General features: G+C 37.2%; 1 protein-coding gene across 1 annotated transcript; it reads left to right on the top strand.

The window, feature by feature from the left end:
• Positions 1 to 8401: 8401 nt before the first annotated feature.
• On the top strand, positions 8402 to 9908 carry LOC107796833 (uncharacterized). Its single transcript, XM_016619658.2, has one exon. It carries the CDS (start codon positions 8603 to 8605, stop codon positions 9620 to 9622), a length of 1020 nt encoding a protein of 339 aa, XP_016475144.1. The 5' UTR covers positions 8402 to 8602; the 3' UTR covers positions 9623 to 9908.
• Positions 9909 to 22854: the final 12946 nt, after the last annotated feature.

The following is a 22854-nucleotide window of genomic DNA, read 5'->3' as shown; positions in this document are numbered from 1 at the left end:
AATAATTATAGAAGGCCCAATATTTGGATCTTTGACCAATTTCTAGTTCCTCACTTCCCACACCGGCGATTTCCAAAAATAAATAAAGGCAGAATGGCCTAAATGACACTTATACTTGTGTCAATTTGTCATGTCGGTCCTCCTACTTCACTTTTTATCATCCAGACACTTTAACTTGTTCAAAATCAATACTTTAAACCCCTCTGACCGTTGACCAAGCACATGTGGCAAAATAATGATTGAGCTGGATAAAGTGAGTGTAATTCACGCGGATAATAAGCGTGAATACGAATATTTTGAACCAAAAATAATTAAAAGAAAAAGAAAAAAATCATTAAAATAAGAGTGAAAAATAAATAAGAAAAAACAAAAGGGATATTCTGTTCCTCCCTATTCGCCCCCCCCCCCCCCAACTGCACCACCTTTTCGTCCCCCCGTATGCTAACAATAGGCTTGCTAATTAAATTAGCTTCCCGGGAGAGTTTTTCCACAAGTTCCTGCTACCTTCTTGCCATATCAAGCTCCCCATTGGCTTTAAAGTCCACATAAATGGAAAACTTAAGAGAAAGATCTTCAACATCTCTTAGTGATTCACACATAGGTTTTTCAAGAGTTGGCTTCATGACCTCAAGACGATTGGCAGGGTAGCGATTTCTGATCCCAAGGGGGAGATAATGTAACACCCCGCACATTCGGATTAGGTATGAATGAGTTAAAGGAGTAGTAAGGTTATATTTTGGACATGTAAAATCCTATCGGGATGATTATGGGTAAAAATAGTTATTTCAAAATCAAGATGGAAAGTGAGGTGCATAAGATTCGACAAAATCGACTAAGTTTGCAGAAGGTCCGTCTTCCAGCAGGGTTTAGTGAAAATGTGTAAGGAATTTGGGAAAACTCAAAGCATGAAAGTTGTAGGCCTTTGAAATAGCTTTCCAACGATATATTGGAGCCCAAACGGAGCTCTATGCAAAAAGTTATGCCCGTTTTACAGAATGGTGGATAACCACCGCGGTCCTGCCGTGTTTTTACCGCGACCGAGGTGGTGAGGCAGTGTCCCAGCGATCTGGGACGCGGTGGACGACTTGGGAAGTCGTTTTTTAGCCTTATTTCGTCTCCCACAGCCCCAAAACATAAAAACTTGCTCTAGAAAGGAAGGCTCTCAAAAGCCTAACTCCTTAAGGGTCCCTCCACCACCCAAGGTAAGTTTTAATGTTGATTCTAAGTTAATTGCAATCTCCCAACATCTTATTAACATGGGTAAACCCTCCATATCATTAGATATTCGATTGAGACATCATTGTTGAGAGAAGGAAGCCTAGAACTCGAATTCAAAAGGTTTGAACTTCAAAAAGGTAATGTCTTCACTCTCTAATTGATTCTAGCATTAGTTTAATGATTATAAACCCTAGTTCATGAGATATGGGTTGATGAGTTTGATAGAAAAGCGTGAACGATTATAGGGTTGGGGTGTTGATTGTTGATTATTGGTTAAGAGTGTTGTTTACTTTATGAGTGATAAAGAATAATGTTGATTATAACCATTTGGGACTTTAGAATTTATCTAGGAGCAAAAGAATAGGTTATTGGGTGTAGAGACACCATTAATAAGGGCTATGAAGCTTTATGCCACCGAGTGTGATAAAATGCCTAAGTGACCAAAACATGACTATTGTTGCTAATTTGGAATCCCTTTGACTTGTATTGATATAGATTAAAGTTGAAAGGGTTGGCGAATATTGTATTATGCTCAAGAGCAGGAAGTTAAGGTATGTGAGGCTAACTTTCTATGTTTGGGAATTTTAATGATTCTCCCTACACTACGTTTCTTTTACGACATATCAATTGCCTCAGAAATATAGTTAAGCCTAGTTCCTTGAATAGTTGTAGAACTTCTATTCTCTAGCTTCATAACTCGTTCATGACTTTCATTCTGAACGTTGTGAGCTCAGTTCATATTCAATAGGGGTGTTCAAAACCGACCCGAAATCGAAAACTGAACCGAACCAAAGCTTAATGGCTTACTGGTAACGGCTTAACGGACGGGGAACAGATTAATTTTTTTTTATTAACGACTTATCGGTTTGGGGGCGGATTAATCAATTTTCTTAACGGTTAATCCGTTAACCCGTTAAGTATATATATAAACCAAGGAGTTTAAACGGGCAACTAACAACATGATGTAATCACAAATCATAATACCGTCAAATTGATATCAACTGTGCATTCTCATATTTGAAGCAATCATGTTATTGATCTGCGCTTTATTTTTCAAATAGCAACTCTTTTGAAAGAAAGTGAAATTCAACAGAAGAAAATCTAATGGCCAGTTAAAGTATTTCTTATGGTTTTTCTGAGAATGGTGAAGTGGTCTTATGGTTAACGATAGAAAACAATGATATTGCAACCATTTTGGGTTTTCGAAAGGGGGTGAGTGTGGAGGTTGAACTCTCTTCCTGCACTTCTCTATTATCCCTGATATTACGAATAGAAAGCTACAGAGTTTGATTCCCAAGATGGCCAGTGATGTCCCGTATAACTTGCATAATTCTTGATCTTTGAGCGAAAAAGTTAACTAAAGGAAGCCCCATCTTCACCGTAGATCAAACCAGCCATGCTATCATCTGAACCTTATTTGCAGAAGCCAACATATAGTGATACAAAAATTATGAAGATGAACAAGTATTTGCCATGTCGGAAATTCTTGTTGGTTAGCAATATCCTTTTAAATCAAGTTTCCAGTTAACAAAAATAATCACTGGCATGCCAATGTCTGAGGCTCGTGAATGTATAAATGATATATATATATATATATATATATATATATATATATATATGAATTTCTAGGCCGATAAACTGCCCGATAACCACTCGATAAGAGCTAAACCGATACCAATCCACCCGATACCTTATCGGGTGGCTAGCGGATTAATACATTTAAAAGCCGATAATCGATAAGCCAAACCGTTAAGAGTAAATAACGCTGCCCGATAAACAGTCCTAGCATTCAATATAAACTTGGGCTTGATGTCCCTAAGTCTCAGTATAGTTTACTCAGCATGTCATAAACAATTGAAGTTTCAGTGTTCATAACCAGTTCAAGAATACATGTCTCATTCTAGTCCTATTCAATATTCTAGTATTATGTAACTCAGTATGATTCAGTATTCTAGTATTATGTAACTCAGTATGATTCAGTATTCCAGTATAATATAACTCAGTGTGATCCAGTATTCCAGTATCATGTAACTCAGCGTGATTCAGTATTTCATTATTATATATTGCAGTATGATTCTCATTTTCTAATTTTAAATCCCTGAATGTCGAACAACTGTATTTGGGCCTGAGGCCGCAGTTTATGCTTTATGCATTTTGGACCTGAGGTCGCAGTTATGTATACGTATACTTGGGCCCGAGGCCGCAGTTTGTGCACACATATATATTGGGCCTGAGGCCGCAGTTTAATATTCAGATAAATAGGTTGTTCATCATTTAGAAAAGGGATTGTTCATATCCTTACTTTCTTTCAGTTCAATTATCAGTTATCAGTTATCAGTCCAGTTATCAGTTATTAGTTATCATTTAATTTATCAATTATCATTTCAGTGATCAATTATCAATTCTCAGTTATCAACTTAGTTTTAGTTTCAGCATTTATAATTCTTTCTTTCAGTTGCTTTACATACCAATGCAATTCAAATGTACTGACGTCCCTTTTGCCCGGGGCCTGCATCTCACGATGCAGGTAATGATTTACAGGTTGATGATTCAGAGCGCTAGAATCCTCGTACCAGCTATTTGGTAATCCCCAGTTCTTTCGGGGCATTATCATTACTATAGTCTTCAGTATTTTGAGACAGTCAGCGTTTTCAGTACAAATTAGAGGCTTCATAGACTAGAGTAACAGTTAGACAGAGTCTCAAGTTTTTCATGTTAAGCTATATTTGCTATAATACGTTTCATAAATTATATTAGTATTTCCGTACTTTGATTTATATCATTCAGACTTTCAGTATATCAGCATGTGTTAGTTTATCTTCCGCATTTAGTATGTTATGATATCACATGTTGATTCAGCCAGCCAGTTGGTTCGCTCGGTCACATGTAGTCAGGCACCGAGTGCCGTGTTACGTCCAAGCCCAGGTTCGGGGCGTGATAGGAGAGGTAATTCCGGTAGTGCTCTGACCGTGAAAAATGGTGGATATTCTTTAGGCCATTTTTACGACACTCCGGCCATAGGTTTTTGTCAGCAACAAGCTTTAGAAAATCCCTTACTAAAAGTGGCCATTTATGCTATCAAATACTAATTTTGTTCTATTTTCATTTAATTTTGACATTTCCTAGGAAGAAGAAATCTGTGAATTTATTTTAGGGAAGAGAGATGAGATGGAGGTATTGATTTTCTTTTTCTTTAAGAAAATAATATATAATAAATGTTTTTAGTAGATAAAATATAAAAAAATGACGTGGAATATGATGTGTCATCCACGTTAAGCAAGTGAGATACACACACGGTCAGAGGGGTTTAAAATATTTATTTTGAATAAGTTAAAGTGTCTGAATGAAAAAAAAGTGAAGTAGGAGGATCAACATGACAAAGTGGCGCAACTATAGGTGCCATTTAGGCTATTCTACCATAAATAAATAAGAACAACTTATGTGGTGTTATGAAACAATAAAAGAAGAAGAAGAGTATTGCAGAGAAAAGTAGAGAGAGAGAATTCTTATTGCTTTGAGATGAATTACAATTGAATAGAACCCTCTATTTATAGGGAGAGAGTGGCTTAGCCACCAAGTAATAAATCCTAGAATCTCTCTAAATATAGACATTCGCCATAAATAAAATTCTATTTATAACACTCCCCCTGAATGTCTATTCAACAAATAATGTGCCTCGTTAAAACCTTAATTAAAATAAAACCCAATGGGAAAAAAATTATAGAAAAAGAAAAAGAGTACACATATCTAATAATACGCCTTTTGGTTGCCTCATTAAAAACCTTGCAAGGAAAACCCAGCGGGACAAAACCTTATAAGGAAAAAAGAGTACAACGCGTATTAACTCCCCTTAATGAGAGCATCAATTCACATCCTTGAGCCTTCACATTCAAATCTTGTGCACCATCTTCAAGAGATTGTTGGTAGAGATTTGATAAACAAATCCACCATATTAACTTGAATGAATATTTTGCACCTTGAAATCATCATTCGTGATAGATATATAATGTCTTCATAAATATCGTGGCATGCCTTTTCAATATTTCCATAGAGGTATTCTCGCTATCACATTATCATGCTTATAGTTATGCAAGATACATTTGTGCATAAATTGCATTGAGGATGTGGTACTTCAAGATCAAGAATTGTATATACTTTAAGCAATTTAAATCCTTCAGGAATTATCATATATGTATAGTCAAATAAGCCATATAAATAGACTTTAGATGCATATCAAGTTTTTATGTCATGCCTAGACATATAAGATAGATAAAGGTGATTGCAAACACTATTGACTTTATACTTTCAAGTTTTTGAACTACATGTCCAAAACTATATGTATTTCATATGAAACCAATTCTATTCGAATTGTTTCTTCAGACTTAAGATCCTCATATATATGTAGTGCTATCATAAATGTCGTCGACGAACATTTTATATCGGTTCCAACCTGCTTATTTTTCATAAAGACATAATATAGAGATCTCTTTATTCATATTTTCAGGTACCTGAACCTCTCATGAGATTTTATGAAGTCTTATGTCATGTGATCTTCTAGATCACTTGCCTCCTTTATTATGATCATTTTGATCATTTTCTCATATTCTTTATGAAGAAGTTTATTTGAAACCGATTTGTCTATACGCTTTAAGCGTACCATAGACTTTGTCCGTCTAGGACTTAATATGAGCATTTCCAATGAGAATATAGTTACTTTCATTGAGTCAGCAAACACCTCTGGCATGCTTTGCAATATATTGCAAATGAATTATCTTTTTATGAACTTCAAGTTCATATTATCTTATTCGAGGATCTAAATGTACAAATGATAATTCATTCCACGTAACTTTTTCTCAATTGTTTATCATCTCTCCCCCTCATGTTGGAAAAACTAACTTGTTTTCCTCAATTTTGAAAATCCATCTTTGTGCGTTATGGTGCTAATCAAAATACACACTGCACATTAATAATAATACGATGAAATTATTTGGTTCCTGACCCTAAAGCACTTGTGAGGGGAGAATGTAAGATACTTTCGTATATAACCTATATCAAACTGATATAGATAACTTTGTTCTCATAAGCAATAGTTTAGCTATTAAGTGAAGGCACTCAATAAATTATTTTGTTAAACAGCTTGTGATGTAAACCAACTTATCAAGATGAACTTCTTGAATAGAAAATTTGGAAATTATGCTCGAAATTAAAATATTGAGCAAGTTACCTCGCAAAACACCATATTACAGGTTAATAATAACCATACATGTAATCATCTCATAGATGCATCTTATGTGGTATACATGACAGGTGAATGAGCTCATATTCACCTTTGATATTTCCAGCATTCATGGGATTCAATCCCAATTTTAGTTGGTCAATTAATTAATGAGAACAAACAATATAAGAGAATTCGTAAAGAACTTCTAGTTCTTTAATATTTACCCATGTGAATTCTCTATTATTTTTGCACATCATACTTAGATTGATATGGCTAAACCAATTATGCCAACTGAATAAATTATCAATATTGATAAACTTCAGGTTTACACCATGACGTGTGCAATTATCAATAAACTCCAAGTTTATTATGATATGAGTTTTTATATTAATAAACATCCACTTTAGTGTGGTGTTCTTTTATTTATGTAGTACAAACTGGAGAATAAAGCGAGTAGCTTTTCACATACATATTATCCCGCTATAAGTTGTAGTAATAGAAGATATTAAATTTTTCCTTTATTTATAGTCTCAATATAATCAGTTGCTTTCGCGTATACTTTGGAAACCGAATAAGTTTCTTTGAGACTTACTACAACACAATACCTTATTGGTAATCAATTGTGTTTCTCCAAAATAGTATAATTGGCTCTTGCAGAGTTCTCAATTAATTTTGTAGTACCACATATTCATCAACATCCATATGGTGAATATCTCTTTTAAAGAGAAAATTACACCATTATGGTTATGGTCAAAATTATATGCAAGATTTGTTTCTTGCATTTCTGTTATCTTTTATTAATCACAATGCAAAGATATTTTGGCGTACAATAAGTACGTGACCAATGACCATTCATGCCATAATAATGACATTATTTTCTTATATCATCTCAAACCTCCTTCTAGAAGTGAGTGTGGTATATTCACTACCACTGACACGTTCATATTCTTCCAAAAATGAATATGTATTAATAAATCACATGTTATCACATTCACGTCATGAATGAACAATAATCATCGATATGTGCTTTACAAAATCTCATGTCAAATTGATGACAAATATTACTTTCACAAAGTGAAAGATTATTTTGAGAATCCTTATTGTTTTCATTACCACAATGATGACGATTATAATTTCATCTATTGCTACGTCCACATCCATTGATACATTCATAGTAATAATTTTGTTTTCTTTCAGACTTATCACATATTGCTATCACATTCTCTTAAGGGAATGTGAATGAAGCAAATTCAATGGGACGTATTTTCAATTCTTTGCCAACAATCATACATGAATTTGATCATGGCAAGACATAGAAATTTTACCCCTTCGGGTAGCTATAATTTCTTTCAAACTCCATTAGAGTTATAATCAAAATTTATTGTCTTTACTTGTATTTAAAATCAAACTATAAAATGTCAAGAATTTGAAAGAGAAAAGTAAAATACTTACCTTAAATTCAGAATTTAATCATGAAGGAAGTTCATTGAACAATTGACAATCATCATGCTCAATCCCAAAGTTTCTACTCAATTGGTTAGAGTCTTGTGCTGATAACGTATTATGGAATAATAAAAGAAGAAGAGTATTGCAGAGGAAAGTAGAGAAATAATTCTTATTGCTTTGAGATGAATTACAATGGAATAGAACCCTCTATTTAGGGAAAGAGTGACTTAGCCACCAAATAATAAACCCTAGAATCTCTCTCTAAATATGGACATTCACCATAAATAAGATTCTATTTATAACATGTGGAGCTTTTTTAAACCAAGCGTTATTAGATTTTTTTCCCTGTAGATATACTAATCCAAATGTATTTTTAAATCTTTGTCCAAATCTGTATAAAATTTCTATGTAATTGTGTTTTATTAGACATCATCTCGTCGATAATTATGCACATTAAACGAGTAATTGGACTAATTATAACCCCGTATAAAACGTCATCGTTTGGCTTGAGTAGTTGTCAGCCAATCAAAAAGCACCTCTTTTGTCTCCCTCCCTCGTCTTCCTCACCAATGAAACCCTAATTTTCTCTCCTATCGAAAAACATTGAAAACACCTTTTTCCTCTCCTTCTCCGAAAAAGCACAGAATCATCACAAATATACATGAAGTTACTCTTCAGACTTCACCTTTCGATGTTTCATCTTCTCTTACAATCTCAAAAATGACAAAACAAAACTTCACCACTATCCCCGTGGCCCCTCTCCCCGTTCCCACCGCATGCGGCAACTGCGGCGTCGAGGAACGGTGTTTTCTCCACCACGTCCGTCACCGAGGGATATTCCGGCGACTTTGCACTAACTGTGTTCTCAGACTTAACACTCAATCATTTTGCCCTACTTGCTTGCTCGTTTACGACCCTTCCCCTCCCCCTTCCTCTTCCTCAAACGGCCTCGTTTCATGCCACAAATGCTATTCACTCTCTCACAACTCCTGCGTGGGCCTCAACCCTCCTCACCCTTACGTTTGTTCCCTTTGTGTTAACCCTAATTCCCCTGTTTTTTTCCTCAAAAAGGGAAAAGATGTTGGTGTGGATAATGAGGATGCTATGGTTATTGATAAGCAGGCAGCTAGGGTTTTGTTAACGGCCGCGAGGATCGCCGCCGGGACTATGAATAAAGCTGCTGTGGCTGCTAAGGTGGAGGCGGAGAGGAGGGCGAAGGACGCTGCGTTTACTAGGAAACGAGCTAGAGAGGCTTTAGATCATGTTGCTTACCTTGATGCTAGGGATAAAATGAAGAAGAAGGATGTTTTATTGCGGTTGCCTTCGAATGTGAACAACAGAGGCAGTAGTAATAATAATCGATGCCTTAGTATGGTTGTAGCTGCTGTGCCATTGGAGGAGGTGCATAATGTCCTGAATGCAAATGCAGCAGATAGGTTGGATGGTTCTTCTGAGGTTTTGGTAGCTTTGAATGCTGTGGACTTGAAAGGGCAGAATCCAGTCCCAGGGTTGCCTAATGGGTCTGCAATGGATGTGGAGATGAACAGGGGTGCAATGGTGATCCCTACTACATCTGCTATTAATCATAGCGGTGCTTCTGGAGCTGAGGAGGACAAGTCTGGGGAACTGGAGTGTTCGAATGGCCAAAGGGAGATGGTAAACAAGACCGAACAGGATCAAGATCAGCATATGGTAAATCCCAATGCTGGGAAATCGAATGGTAGTATCTCGCATCAATAATTTGTAGCATGAATAATGGTAAGATCAAGGTGGGGTTAGAAAGATGTTGATTTGTGTAATCAGGTTATGATTTTGCGATTACTTGTGGCGTAATTGCCCTTTTTCGCAGGTCACATTGCTCGCAAGAAATCTAATGTCTGGGCATTCTATCTGTCTGAATGTGAAGACTGGGACATGGTGGGTGTGGGTAGTTTTTGTTAGACTATGGATAATATTCGTACAGTATTTTCTTTGTAGAGAGACGTTCTTTGTACTTTTATCTAATGAAAGGCCAGTTCCATGCGTTAGTGCTTCCCTGAATCTGCTCAGACTTGTTTTGTTAGTTTGGAGAGACTTCGCTTCATGCTTTCTACATTATTTTACTGCCATTAATCAATTTGTCCTTGTGCTACCTTTGAGCTTGCTACTATTGTACTTCAATTGCATCAAACTTGCAAAGCATATTTCTGATAGTTGTTTTTGCTTGAATTGATGGATCAAGTGGCTTTTCTTCTTACCTTTTTCTGGCATTCTATAGAGCAGTTTCTTGGATGAAGTATTGGAGTGAATAATGTTCTGAACCAAGGAATGTCTATTGAGCAGAATAGTGTAAATGTGTGCACTCAAGGTGGATCTTAGCCTATGAAAACTTGTCATCTTGTTGAATTCGTATTAACTACTTTTGCCCTGTGCCAAGTAGAAAAATTATGTCTCATGCTCAAGAAAAGGAGGTCGTGGAAAGAAGATATCAAATTGAAAAGCTTTGGCATCATTCTTTGCATGGTGTGTTATGCCATTCAGCTCAGGTTGTTTTGAAAAGCTCTGGTGATTTTGCTATGTTCTTCTGTTTTATCATGGCAGAGTATAGTCAAGAAAGATGGTTCATTCTGTTTATAGTAACGATTCTGAATATATTTCAGAATTTTGATGGGTTACAGAGTTGCTCTCGATTTGAATCCTTTGGGATGTCTTTTTCTTTTTTAACGTGTCTGCTTATGTATGCTTCTCCTGAAGGAGGATAGCCCTGTTAATCTAGTTGTATCGGGGAGAGTATCTGAATATTAGGCAGAGTGGTTGACCATGACACAGTTTTCAGTTGGCCGTATAGACCGTCAGATTCATCTGAATTTAGGAGGTTGCAGTTTCCATTTTAGCTCTTTCATTCCAAAGCTTTTGTAATACTGCATTAATGCTTGTTTTTTAATCTTTATTCATATCCCTTAACTTACCATCAGTTGGAAAGACTTTGCTTTGTTGGGAAGTGTCTCTGAGAGTTTCTTTTTTGCTACTTTTCATTCATATCTGAAGCTATGCTTCACATGAATCCTTCCAACAATTTAGGTATCAGGTAATGCTACCTACCTGCCCATCAATGCTTAGGCAATTAGGAAGATATAACCTTAGTTTTGTTGCCGCAACTGGTGCTTGATCCCTGGACATATCCAACCGTGAGACTAGTTAGAATTTGATTAGATTGTATTTACGAATCTTTTTCTTATTGTAATTTTGTTTATCGATTTACCCTCTATTCTAATTTATATGATATGATACTTTCACAAGATTTAATAATTCTATTCAATTAAATTGTAATGTGCTGGTCATCCGGTGAAATTAATTCCTTTTTTTTTTATAAATTTTTTAGTTATTATTTTATAATTTATTTCCACCGATAACGTCGATATCTCCATGATGATCTTGCGAAGGTAAAATTTTAAAAGTTGCCATTCTAGGAGCCTTCGTTCGAATTGAATACCTCTTCTAGTATAACATTATAACTAAAGATGATGAGACAGAGTTCAATTAAAACACTACAACATTTACTACCTTATCAACTGTCCATATAAAGTTTATCCCAAAAAATCACGTTACAGCAATCTCCACTACTCAACTCTACAAATGCTAAACCATAGTTCATTCCATTTCACCACATTCACTTTTCTTTCTATTTTTAGTAGCTCAGCCATTCTTTCTCATCATGGCTAAGTCAAGTTCCATGATAATCGTCCTCTCTCTTTGCATATGTGTGTCATTGATGATCAGCAGTGGAGAAGCAAGTTCCTTCTCATATAGCTATGGATGGGGTCCTGGGCAGCCAATTCAAGGTTCATACAATTATAATCCAGGCAATGGTGTTTCCTACTCTAACCCTTACGGCAGCTATAGCTCTCCATATTTTCCTTATTACTATCCTCCTTGGTTTCCTTTTCCACCAAACTTTCCTGGATATTCTCCTTATCCTCAACAGCAAACTGCTGCTCAAGATGTCCCACAACAAGCTGCTACTCATAAAGATGTCCCACAACAAGATTCAAAGCATTAAAACTTTTTTTAGTATTTGGAGGGTTCTTTTCTTCACCTTAATTTTTCCTATGAATAAAGGTTAGATTATGTTATTAGGGTTTAACTTGGTTGGGAATTTCATCAACTTTCTTGGGAGTTTTGATTTGGGTAGATTGTTGTTTCTAGTAGTTTCTTTTTATGGTCGATTTATAACTTAAGACACAAATAAATAATTTTGTCTCTATGTTCTTACTTGGTTTTTTCCATTGAGTCATGATGTTTCTTTGTAAGTTTGTTATTGGTTAATTATTTCAAGATTCTATTGACCCATTTAACTATCGTGCTGCACATTTTATTTCATAATGTTGAGATCAGTAAATCTACTCTTCAGTAGCCAGCTATTTTTATTGTAGAATTTTGAGGCGTTGGGCAATCTTTGGGCACGGGGAGTATCAATTGAAAACAACAAACTATTGTGACGGCGATAAGAAACGATATATTGTTAAATATAACATGATTATTGTTACACGGCGAAGCAACGCATGTCAGTGCAATTACTTGAGATCAGTGGCGAAGCCAGAAATTTCATTTAGGGTGTTCAAACTTGAAAGAAGTATAAAAAATCTCCAATAAAGGGTGTTCAATATATGTTATATACCACTAAAATCTAGTAATATTTTACCTATATATACCATATAAATTTTCGATGAAGGGTGGTCAGTTGACCACCCATGGGGCTACGTAGCTTCGCCCATGCTTGAGATCCCCTCTGTACGCTAGACGAGATTACCAGTCCGTACGGAAAAACCAATGTCAAGAGCAATTGAGAGAACAAAAATGAGAATTGAGAATGAAAGAAAGCTTGATTGCATGAATGAAAGCTATTACGGAAAGACAACACAATGTCGAGGGGGAAAAACGAGAAACACCAGTACAGAGAATTATTTGGTTGCTAGAAAATTTGATTGCTTGATCCCCATAATAGTGCAAATCAAAGTTACAAAACTTGACCTAAATAAGCTAGAGGAACATAATGGAAGTACATGAAATAAAACTACTCTATATTTACAATAAAATGACTTAGTTTTCTACAAGGTAGAAACATGTCCGTTACCAGTAACCTTGTCTTTGGCATTACGCTCTACGCGGGCTGCGTTGTGTGCACGTGCGATGCTGTTGACATCTGCCTGTGGCTGGGCTCTGGCGAGGGCTATCAGTGGAGTGACAGAGGCACATGCGCACTTGATACTTGGCGCAGCCAAGACCACGAGCCGTCCATGACGCTAGGCGTTGAGAGGCTTACTATGACGGCATGGGACACGTCCAACGGGTCATGGGGCATGGCTAGAAACCTGCCCATGACATTATCCCCCACCGAGTTGGCAACGTCTCGGCGCCTTATAATCATCAATAAGGCTCTTGTAGACTTTGAGGTTTGCTCCGCTCTCCCAAGTATTCTCCTCTGCATCACAACCTACCATTTCACCAAGAATTCTTGGTGATCTTTCCTTGAGGGGTGAATCACTCGATCGTCGAGAATAACTTCAGTATGCCTTTTTCCGGTTCAATTAGGGCCTCAAATGCTGGGTATTGTGAGTTGGTTCCATGAAGGATCCTCCATGTCTTCCCGAAAAGGTTTCAAAAGACTAACATGGAAGACGAGATGGATTTTCCACCAGGCTGGGTTATCCACCCGGTATGCAACTTTTCCAATGCATCTTTCAATGGACAAGGGTCCAATGTATTTTTACAATAGGCGAGGGTCATGGACCCCTACAAACAAGTACCACTTCGGGATTTTGACCATCACTTTGTCTCTTACTTGGTATTCAACAAAGCGATGATTTGATCAACATGCCTCTTCATCCGCTTCTAAGGTTTGACAAGATAGCTCCACACTATCTCCAAATTTCGTTTCCATTCTTTTGAGAAGCTAGCAGCTCGAGGAGATTTTGACATGTTTGGTGCATTCACAGTGTGTGGGAGTAGAGGTTGTTGTCCGGTAACAATTTCAAAAGCACTTTTGTTTGTACTAGAGCTCTTTTGTGAATTGAAACACAGTTGAGTATCATCCAGAAGTTTTACCCAATTCTTCTGCGATCCGGTCACAAAGTGGCAGAGATATTCCTCCCGCATGCCATTGAACCGCTCCATCTGGCCATCATATTGTGGGTAGAAGCTTGAGTTGTGACTCAATTTTGACCCGAAATACTTAAAAGAGTTGGGTCCAAAAATTTCTAGCGAAGCATGACTCGCGATCACTAACGATGTCTTTAGGCAGACCCCAATATTTGACGACATGAGAGAAGAAGAGTCAAGCTGTATCTTCTGCTGATATATATAGCGGGACTACTATAAATGTAGCATACTTAGAAAACCAATACACCACAACCAAAATAGTTGTGAGATCTCCAACCTTGGTCAATCCGATAATGAAATACAAGAAAACGCTTTCCCAAGGTCTCTTTGGGACAGCTAGTAGTTCCAAGAATCCTGCTTGTATCAAGTAGTCCGACTTGTTCTTCTGGCATACGAGACAAGTCTTCACATACTGAGTGACGTCATCGGCCATTTGAGTCCAATAATATGCACGACGTAGTAATGTCATGGTGCGTTCTTTACCGGGATAGTCGACCCACAAAGTACCATGACATTTTGCCAGAAGAATCTTTAGCCGATATCCTCCTTTAGGAACATAAAGTCGGTTCCCTTTCACTTTAAAGAAATCATCTTTCATGTAGAACTGGCGAGTTTTGCCATGTCCTACCAAATCAAGCAAATACTGTGCAACAGGATCCTTGATGAGTAGATTCTGTATCTGGTATTTTATGGTGGTGGCTACTTTGCTCCCCCTTAGGGTGGCGAGTAGGCACACCGATGCTAGATCAGCTCTCCGACTGAGCGCATCAACAACATGATTAGTCTTCCTACTTCGGTACTCTAGGTTGAAGTGAAATTCTGCTAGGAGTTCCTGCCACCTGGCTTGTCGACCATTCAACTTCGGTTGGGTCATGAAGTGGCTAACAACTGTGTTGTATGTATAGACTCTTGACCACAAACGGGATTCCCAGCAGATAGTGCCTCCAAAGGCGTAAGCAATGAATGACAATCGATAATTCTTTCTCGTGGGCGGCATAGCGCCGCTCTACATCCTTAAACTTTTGGCTCTCGTACACTACATGATGCCCTTCTTGTAGCAAGAATCCTCCAAGGGCATAGTCGGAGGCATCCATTTGTACCTCGAATAACTTGGCCAAATCAGGGAGGTCCAAGACGGGGGTACTAGATATAGCCACTTTCAATGTGTTGAAGGCCTCCGCTAGCCTGGATCCTAATCCTAAGGCATGGTCTTCTTGAGGAGTTCTGTCAATGGCAGTGCGATGAGGGAGTAAGTTTTCACAAATTGCCTATAGAAGTTGCATAGGCCAAGGAACGCCCTCAAGGCATGGATATCCTTAGGTGGCAGCCAATCTGTGATAGCCTGAATCTTCTGTTGGTCCATCTTGATCCGCCCTTCCTCGATGACATGTCCGAGGAAGTCAATATGTTTTTGAGCAAAGGAGCACTTGGATAGCTTCGCATATAATTCGTGATCCTGCAATCAGGCTAGGACCTTCCACAAGTGCTCCAGGTGTTCTTGTTATATTTGGCTATATATCACAATGTCATCCAAGTAGACCACCACAAATTCCTCAATGTACTATCAGAAGACTTGGTTTATTAGGGTGAAGAATTTGGCTGAAGCATTAGTCAAGCCAAATGGTATAACCAGGAAGTCATATGACCCATATCTTGTCACACAGGTCGTCTTGTGTTCATCACCCTCTATAATCCGAACTTGCCAATAAACTGTCTTCAGGTCTATTTTGGTGAACACCATTGCACCACCCAGTCTATTGAACTTGTCACAACCCATTTTCTAAACAAGCGGGACCGACACCCAATCACTAAACATGACCGTGCGAACCATTTACGCTTATCAAATCTATTATAACTTCAAACTTTATATGCCACAAGGACATACTATAACCAAATAATTTTAATTAATTTAAATATCTAAAATAAATCAACTCCAAAACTTTGTTCGTAGTAACCAATGAAATACTACTAAGTTATTATAAAAAACATCTGAATCTTAACCCACCGACTGTGTCTATGAAGCCTCTACTAATAAACTGATGCACTGCTCAGGACATGAGATTTCCCGGCCAGTTCTCTAAGTAAACACAGAAATAGCTAAATAAAGATGACTCTAAGAAATACTCCACGAACAAAAACGTAGCTCACCAATAGTACTGGAAGTGAGGGAAGTCCTAACCCATAGCCTGCTCGCCTGCAAAACTGGTTCCTACGTTGTACCGCAGACCAATGTAGGTTCCCAAAAGAGAACGTCAGTACCATCTATTGTACTTAGGGAGTCTCAACGACAGAGTACGAAACTTTAATAACATATACATTACGAGCAAAGGTTCTAAATGCATGTAAAACATAAAGCTTATAAGAACAATTCTAAAATAATTGCATAATAGAAGTTTATAAATATTCTAAAAGAAATTCTTTTCTTTTTCTTTCCAAAAAAAAATATACTTCACTTTATACTATGGGAGTTCCAACTATCCTGACCTATTTCTGTCTTAGTCATTGCGTGATCGGCACGGGTTCGATCCCAACCTGATCGAATAGGCCCAATCCACGAGGTGCCCCTCGCTTCATGGTTCTCAGCGCTCATGTATCATACCTTAGCCTGGCTAAGTAATTCTCAGCAACGAGATCCCTCGTCGTCAGCTCCCTACTTTGGCACAAGTAGTTTCAGGAAGTCAGTACCTTGGTCAGGACCCTCGACCTGGACGATGACCCCTTCTCAGAATAAAGGTTACTCCCAAAAATCTTTTCTTTCTAAAACTTGTTCTTGTGACTTTTCAAGTCTAATTCTTTTTTTTTGGAACATCATGTACATGCTCATGTTGGTATCCTTAAATGTAAACAACGACATAAGAATGAAATAAACATCTAAAAGTATTTCTAAAGATTCTTGCTTCTTCATAAATTTTTAACATGAAAATAACATATAAGAATAACACAAAAATCTGAAAATTTATGCACATATATTGTAATAAATCATCTAAACTTTTGCTAGAACAATTATAATTTAATAGGTACTCAGTCTCTCCAATTAAGTAAATATAAACTCTTTTAAACAATTCATCAAACACATTGTATGTGTGTTTTTGTGAGTTAAACCACTTTAGTAAATGTCTATATAAACTTACCTCAAAACTTCTCGAGCCAATACGTAGGCCCCAGTCCAATTGACACCAGTCAAACAATTGATTCTACAACAACCAGTGCATTTTAATTAATTTTAAAGTTTCTCACCTAAACATGAAATTTACTGTTGATACAGAGAAAGGAGGGAATTAACTATTCAATTCTTACCTATTACCACTGTAGGATAATTAACAATAGAGAATCTTATGTACCTGAGTTCAAGAATTAGTGGTTTGTAAAGAACCCTGCGATTTTCTTTTCGTTGCCTAGATTTGTTGCGTAACAGAACAACGTTCTGTTTCTTGTGCGTATATTACTCTGTTGCTTTCTTTCTTTGGACCTCTTTTACGTCCAAGGCTAGGCTTTAAGGCCTTAAGCCTTTTTTTTTCAACAACCCTTTATGGGCTTAGGCTTGTCCCTCCAATTTATTTTTGTTATTTTGTTTTTATTTTTTTGACTTATCTATTAATTAATTATACCCACTTTTAATAATTAATAATATTAAAATGATTAATATTCTCCTAATTGTATATTTAATTATTTATAAGTAGAGAAATAACTCAAAAGTCAATCACAAGGGTTTAAATCCGTAATAGGAGTATAATTTAAGAAAAAAATTAAATTCTATATTTAGCAAGTCTTAAGGGTCCTTGAACTTCTTAAGTTTTCTTAGCACAATTTTCTAAAATTTCGGCAGAGTCTCCCTTGTAAATTGGACTATCCAAAAAATATCCCTATCACCAATACCACAATTACACCAAGAACAATCTAATATACCATAACATGCCATTCATAGGCACCATACACAGCTCATAAACTTGTTACTCACACTCCGGCAAGCAGGTACCACAATAACCAACCAAATTCTAAAGCACAATACTTCTACAAAAAGTAAATAACTAATGAAATAAATATACTCTGTCATGACACTAAATTATTAAATAACTAAAGATACTCTGACAAAAACTAAATTACTTCGACAGCTAAGTATAATCTAGCAAGGACATCAACACATGCTAACTTGTATTTAATAAATAAAATGTAAATATCAAACCAAACCTAGGTTCACATACCTTTTTCCTCAAATAAATATGGATATTTCTTCCTCATATCTTCTTCGACCTCCCACATAGCCTCTTTTGAATCATGATTACTCCACAAAACTTTTACCGATGCTATATCTTTTGTTCTTAACTTTCTTACTTGCCTATCGAGAATTTCTATAGGTACCTCTTTATAAGTTAAGCCTTCTTTAATTTCTATGGTATCAATATGTATTATATGCGACTCATCATGAATGTACTTTCTAAGCATAGACACATAAAAGACAGGATGAATAAAGGACAACTCTATGGGCAACCACAGTTCCCTTCTTTTCTATAATCTCATAAGGTCCAATAAATCTAGGACTAAGTTTCCCCTTCTTACCAAACCTCATAACTCTTTTCATTGGTGAAACTTTCAAAAATACCTTGTCACCAACTATGAACTCTAAGTCATGATGCCCCTTGTCAGAATAGGACTTTTGACAACTTTGAGCCGCTTTCATTCTTTCTCTGATTAGCTGGACTTTCTCTAAGGCCTTACAAACAAACAATGGACCAATCAATGGCACCTCTGCTGGTTCAAACCAATCCACTGGAGACCTACATCTTCTCCCATACAATGCTTCATAAGAAACCATACCAATGCTAGCCTGATAGCTGTTATTGTAAGCAAATTCTATAAGTGGCAAGTGATCATCCCAATTACCTCCAAAATCTATAACACATGCTCGCAACATATTTCCGAGAGTCTGAATGATCTTTTCTGCCTGACCATCGGTCTGTGGATGGAAAGCGGTGCTCAAATTAACCTTGGTACCTAATATTTTCTAAAATGCCTGCCAAAAATGCGCCGTGAACTGAGGGCCTCTGTCAGATATGATTGAAACTGGAGTACCATACAATCAGACTATTTCTTTGATGTACAACTGCGCATATTGCTCTGTAAAATCTGTCGTCTTTACTGGTAGAAAATATGCGGACTTTGTCAGTCGGTCTACAATAACCAAAATTGAATCATGCTTAAGGTATGTGCGAGGTAGACCTACTATGAAATCCATATTAATCATCTCCCATTTCCACTGTGGTATCTCTATATCTTGATCTAGTCCACTAGGCCTCTTATGCTCGGCTTTGACTTGGTGACAATTCAAACATTTAGCCACATGATCTGCTACGTGCTTCTTCATGCCTTTTCACCAATACAACTCTTTCAAGTCCAGACACATTTTGGTAGCACCTGGGTGGATAGAGTACCCCGAACTGTGAGCTTCTTCCATTATGGCCTTCCTAAGCCCATCTACATCAGGCACACATAACCGATCATTCAACTTCAAAACTCCATCACTTCCTATGGTGAAAACAATGATTTCTTTGTTTCTAATTCCTTCTTTTAACTTCACTAAGTACGAATCTTCGTCTTACTTAGTCTTAACATGCACAACTAAAGAGGATTGCGCTAAGGCATAAACAATTACACCTCCTTATTCGATCACATCCAGTCTAATTCCATCATTTGCCAGTTTTTGAATTTCTCGACCCAAAGTTCGCCTTTGCACTGCAAGATGGGCCAAGACACCCATCGACTTCCTACTAAGTGCATCTGCTACCACAATAGCTTTGCCCGGGTGATAAAGGATGTTGATGTCATAATCTTTCAATAGCTCAAGCCATCTTCTCTGTCTCAAATTTAATTCTTTTTTATTAAAAATGTACTGGAGGCTTTTGTGATCTGTAAACACTTCAGAATACTCGCCATAAAGTTAATGTCACCATATTTTTAATGCAAACACCCATGCTGCAAGCTCCAAGTCGTGTGTGGGGTAGTTTTTTTCATAATTCTTTAACTGCCTAGAAGCATAAGCAATAAATTTTCCATCTTGCATAAGAACACAACCAAGACCCACTCTGGAGGTATCACAATATACTATGAACCCACCCAAACCTGTCGGCAAGGTTAACACAGGTGCAGTGGTCAACCTCTTCTTTAACTCTTGAAAACTCTGCTCACAAGTGTCTTACTACTGGAACTTAACTGCTTTCTGAGTCAAAATGGAGCTGCAAGTGAGGAAAACCCATCTACAAACCTTCTACAGTAGCCAATTAACCCCAAGAAACTCCTTATTTCGATTGGCATTGTCGGTCTAGGCCAGTTCTTGACTGCTTCTATCTTCTGAGGGTCTACTTTTATGCCTTCACTAGATACCACGTGGCTTAATACCACTGACTGCAGCCAGAACTCATATTTTGAAACTTTGGCATAAAGCTCATTATCCTTCAAGGTTTGCAAGGCTATCCTGAGGTGTTCGGCATGCTCATCCTTGCTCTCAGAGTATACCTAAATATCGTATATAAACACGATAATAAAGGTATCAAGGAATGATATGAAAACTCTATTTATGAGGTCCATGAATGCAGCTGAAGCATTTGTCAACCTGAAGGACAGTACTAGAAATTCATAGTGCCCGTCGTGAGTTCTAAAGGGTATTTTAGATATATCTTCTTCTATGATTCTCAACTGATGATATCTCGACCTCAAGTTTATCTTTGAAAAGTACTTTGCACCCTGAAGTTGATCAAATAGATCATCAATTCTTGGCAGTGGGTACTTGTTCTTAATGGTAACTTTATTCAACTACTGATAGTCGATGCACATTCTGAGAGACCCATCTTTTTTCTTGACAAACAGGACCGGGGCACCCCACGGTAAAACACTCGACCTGATGAAACCCTTGTCAATAAGGTCTTTCAACTATTCTCTCAACTCATTAACTTCTTCTGGAGCCATCCTATAAGGAGGTATAGATATGGGTTGAGTGCCTGGCATGAGTTCAATGTCAAAGTCTTTGATTCTTTCAAGAGGAAATTCGGGAAGGTCATTTGGGAAAATTTCTGGAAATTCTCTAACAACTGGCATAGACTGAAGAGCTGGTGGTTCTGATTTTGGATTAAAAATGTGAGCCAAATAAGTGAGACACCCCTTACTGATCATTCGTTGTGCCTTAAGGTAAGATATAAACTTACCCACAAGCGATGTTGAACTACCCTTCCACTCTAAGACTTCTTCATTTGGAAATTGGAAGTTGACTATCTTGGCACGACAATCTAACATGGCATAGCAGGAAGATAGCCAATCCATACACATGATCACATTGAAATCCGCCATTTCTAACTCTATGAGATCGACTTTGGTGTTGCGACCTTGGACTGAAACTATACAACCTCTATAAACTCTTGTGACTTTCACAAACTCGCCAACTGGAGTAGATACTAGGAATGGCTCACTAAGTTGTTCAGGTTCTATCCCAAGGTTAATTGCAAAGTATGGAGTCACATATGAAAACGTTGAACCTGGATCCATTATGGCATAAGCATTATGTGAGAACACTAAAAGTATACCTGTAATAACTTCTGCAGATGCCTCTGCACTCTAACGATCAAGTGTAGCAAACAAATGGGGTTGTCCCTCTCCGTGAGTAATTCGATCTGCACTTTTGCTTGCCCCATGCCCGATCTGATTATGAGAACCACAAGCTTGAGGTGTGCAACTGCAGTAGCTGAGCAACTAGAAGGACGAGTTGATCCACCACTGAGATTTCATCACAACTTTGGGCAGTTGGCCTTTATATGACCAATGTCTCCACAATGATAGCAACCATGAAATTCGAGATTGCACTAACTTGAATGTTGCTGCTTACATGTTCCACAAAGACCTTGTTGGTGTGAATGTTGCTCAACATGATTCTGGCTATGTAAGGATGACGTCCTAAAATTCTGATTCTGGCGAGATTTGTTTCCATAACTCTGAGTACGTCTGAAGGAAGACCCACCACCTGACTGATGACTGGACTAAGCTAGTGCTAATGACTCCTTATTAGAGGAATACCTTCCACCTCCGCTGGATGTACCATTAAACCTGCCTGATGTCCGGGCTTTCTTGTTATACTCTTTTTATTCTCCCCTTTGTTGTTTGTCTTTTTCTAAGTGCTTTGCAAATCCTACAATAGAGGAGAAGGCTGTCATCCCTACCACTGCAGCTAATGTCGTATCCTAAATATGGTAAGCCAAACCGCCAACAAATATGCAAATCTTTGATTTTTCTGTCTTAAACATGTGATGAGCATGCTTAGCTAACTTTATGAATTCCATGTAGTACTCTTGCACACTTTTATTCCCTTGTTTTAGCTATTCGAACTCTGTAGCCTTAGCTTCCCTATCCTCTTCCGGGATAAAGTTAGCCATGAAGGCCTTTTCAAATTCTTCCCAAGTAGGCGGGCCTGTAAGCACGTGATTTTTGCCCTATATGAGAAATACTCCCAAAAAATGCAAAATAAAATGATTTTCCTTGGTGTGCAATTTTGAGTATTTTTGTGACATTTTTGGATTATTATTTGTATTTGTCTGTGTTTGTTTATTTGCTAAATTAATAAAAAATACAAAAATATGTCGCATTTGCATGTAGGATTTAATTCTATAATTGTTAGTAATTAAATTAGTTTTACAAAAATTAAAAAATTACAAAAAATATGCATCTTTTGCATTTTTAGCATTTAATGTCCAAATGAACAATTTTATGCTTAATTATTACTTAATTGTGCGTTAATTATTATTGGTAGTTAATTTGCGCTTTTATAACTTAATTTAGTTCTTAATAATAATTTA

This window comes from Nicotiana tabacum, chromosome 7 (genome assembly GCF_000715075.1).
Source record: "Nicotiana tabacum cultivar K326 chromosome 7, ASM71507v2, whole genome shotgun sequence".
Lineage (NCBI taxonomy): Eukaryota > Viridiplantae > Streptophyta > Magnoliopsida > Solanales > Solanaceae > Nicotiana > Nicotiana tabacum.
This window is presented reverse-complemented; position numbering and strand designations above follow the sequence as displayed.

Bases quoted from the DNA above. Each gene is read 5' to 3' on its own strand.
- LOC107796833 (XM_016619658.2), top strand. From the start codon at position 8,603: ATGACAAAACAAAACTTCACCACTATCCCCGTGGCCCCTCTCCCCGTT.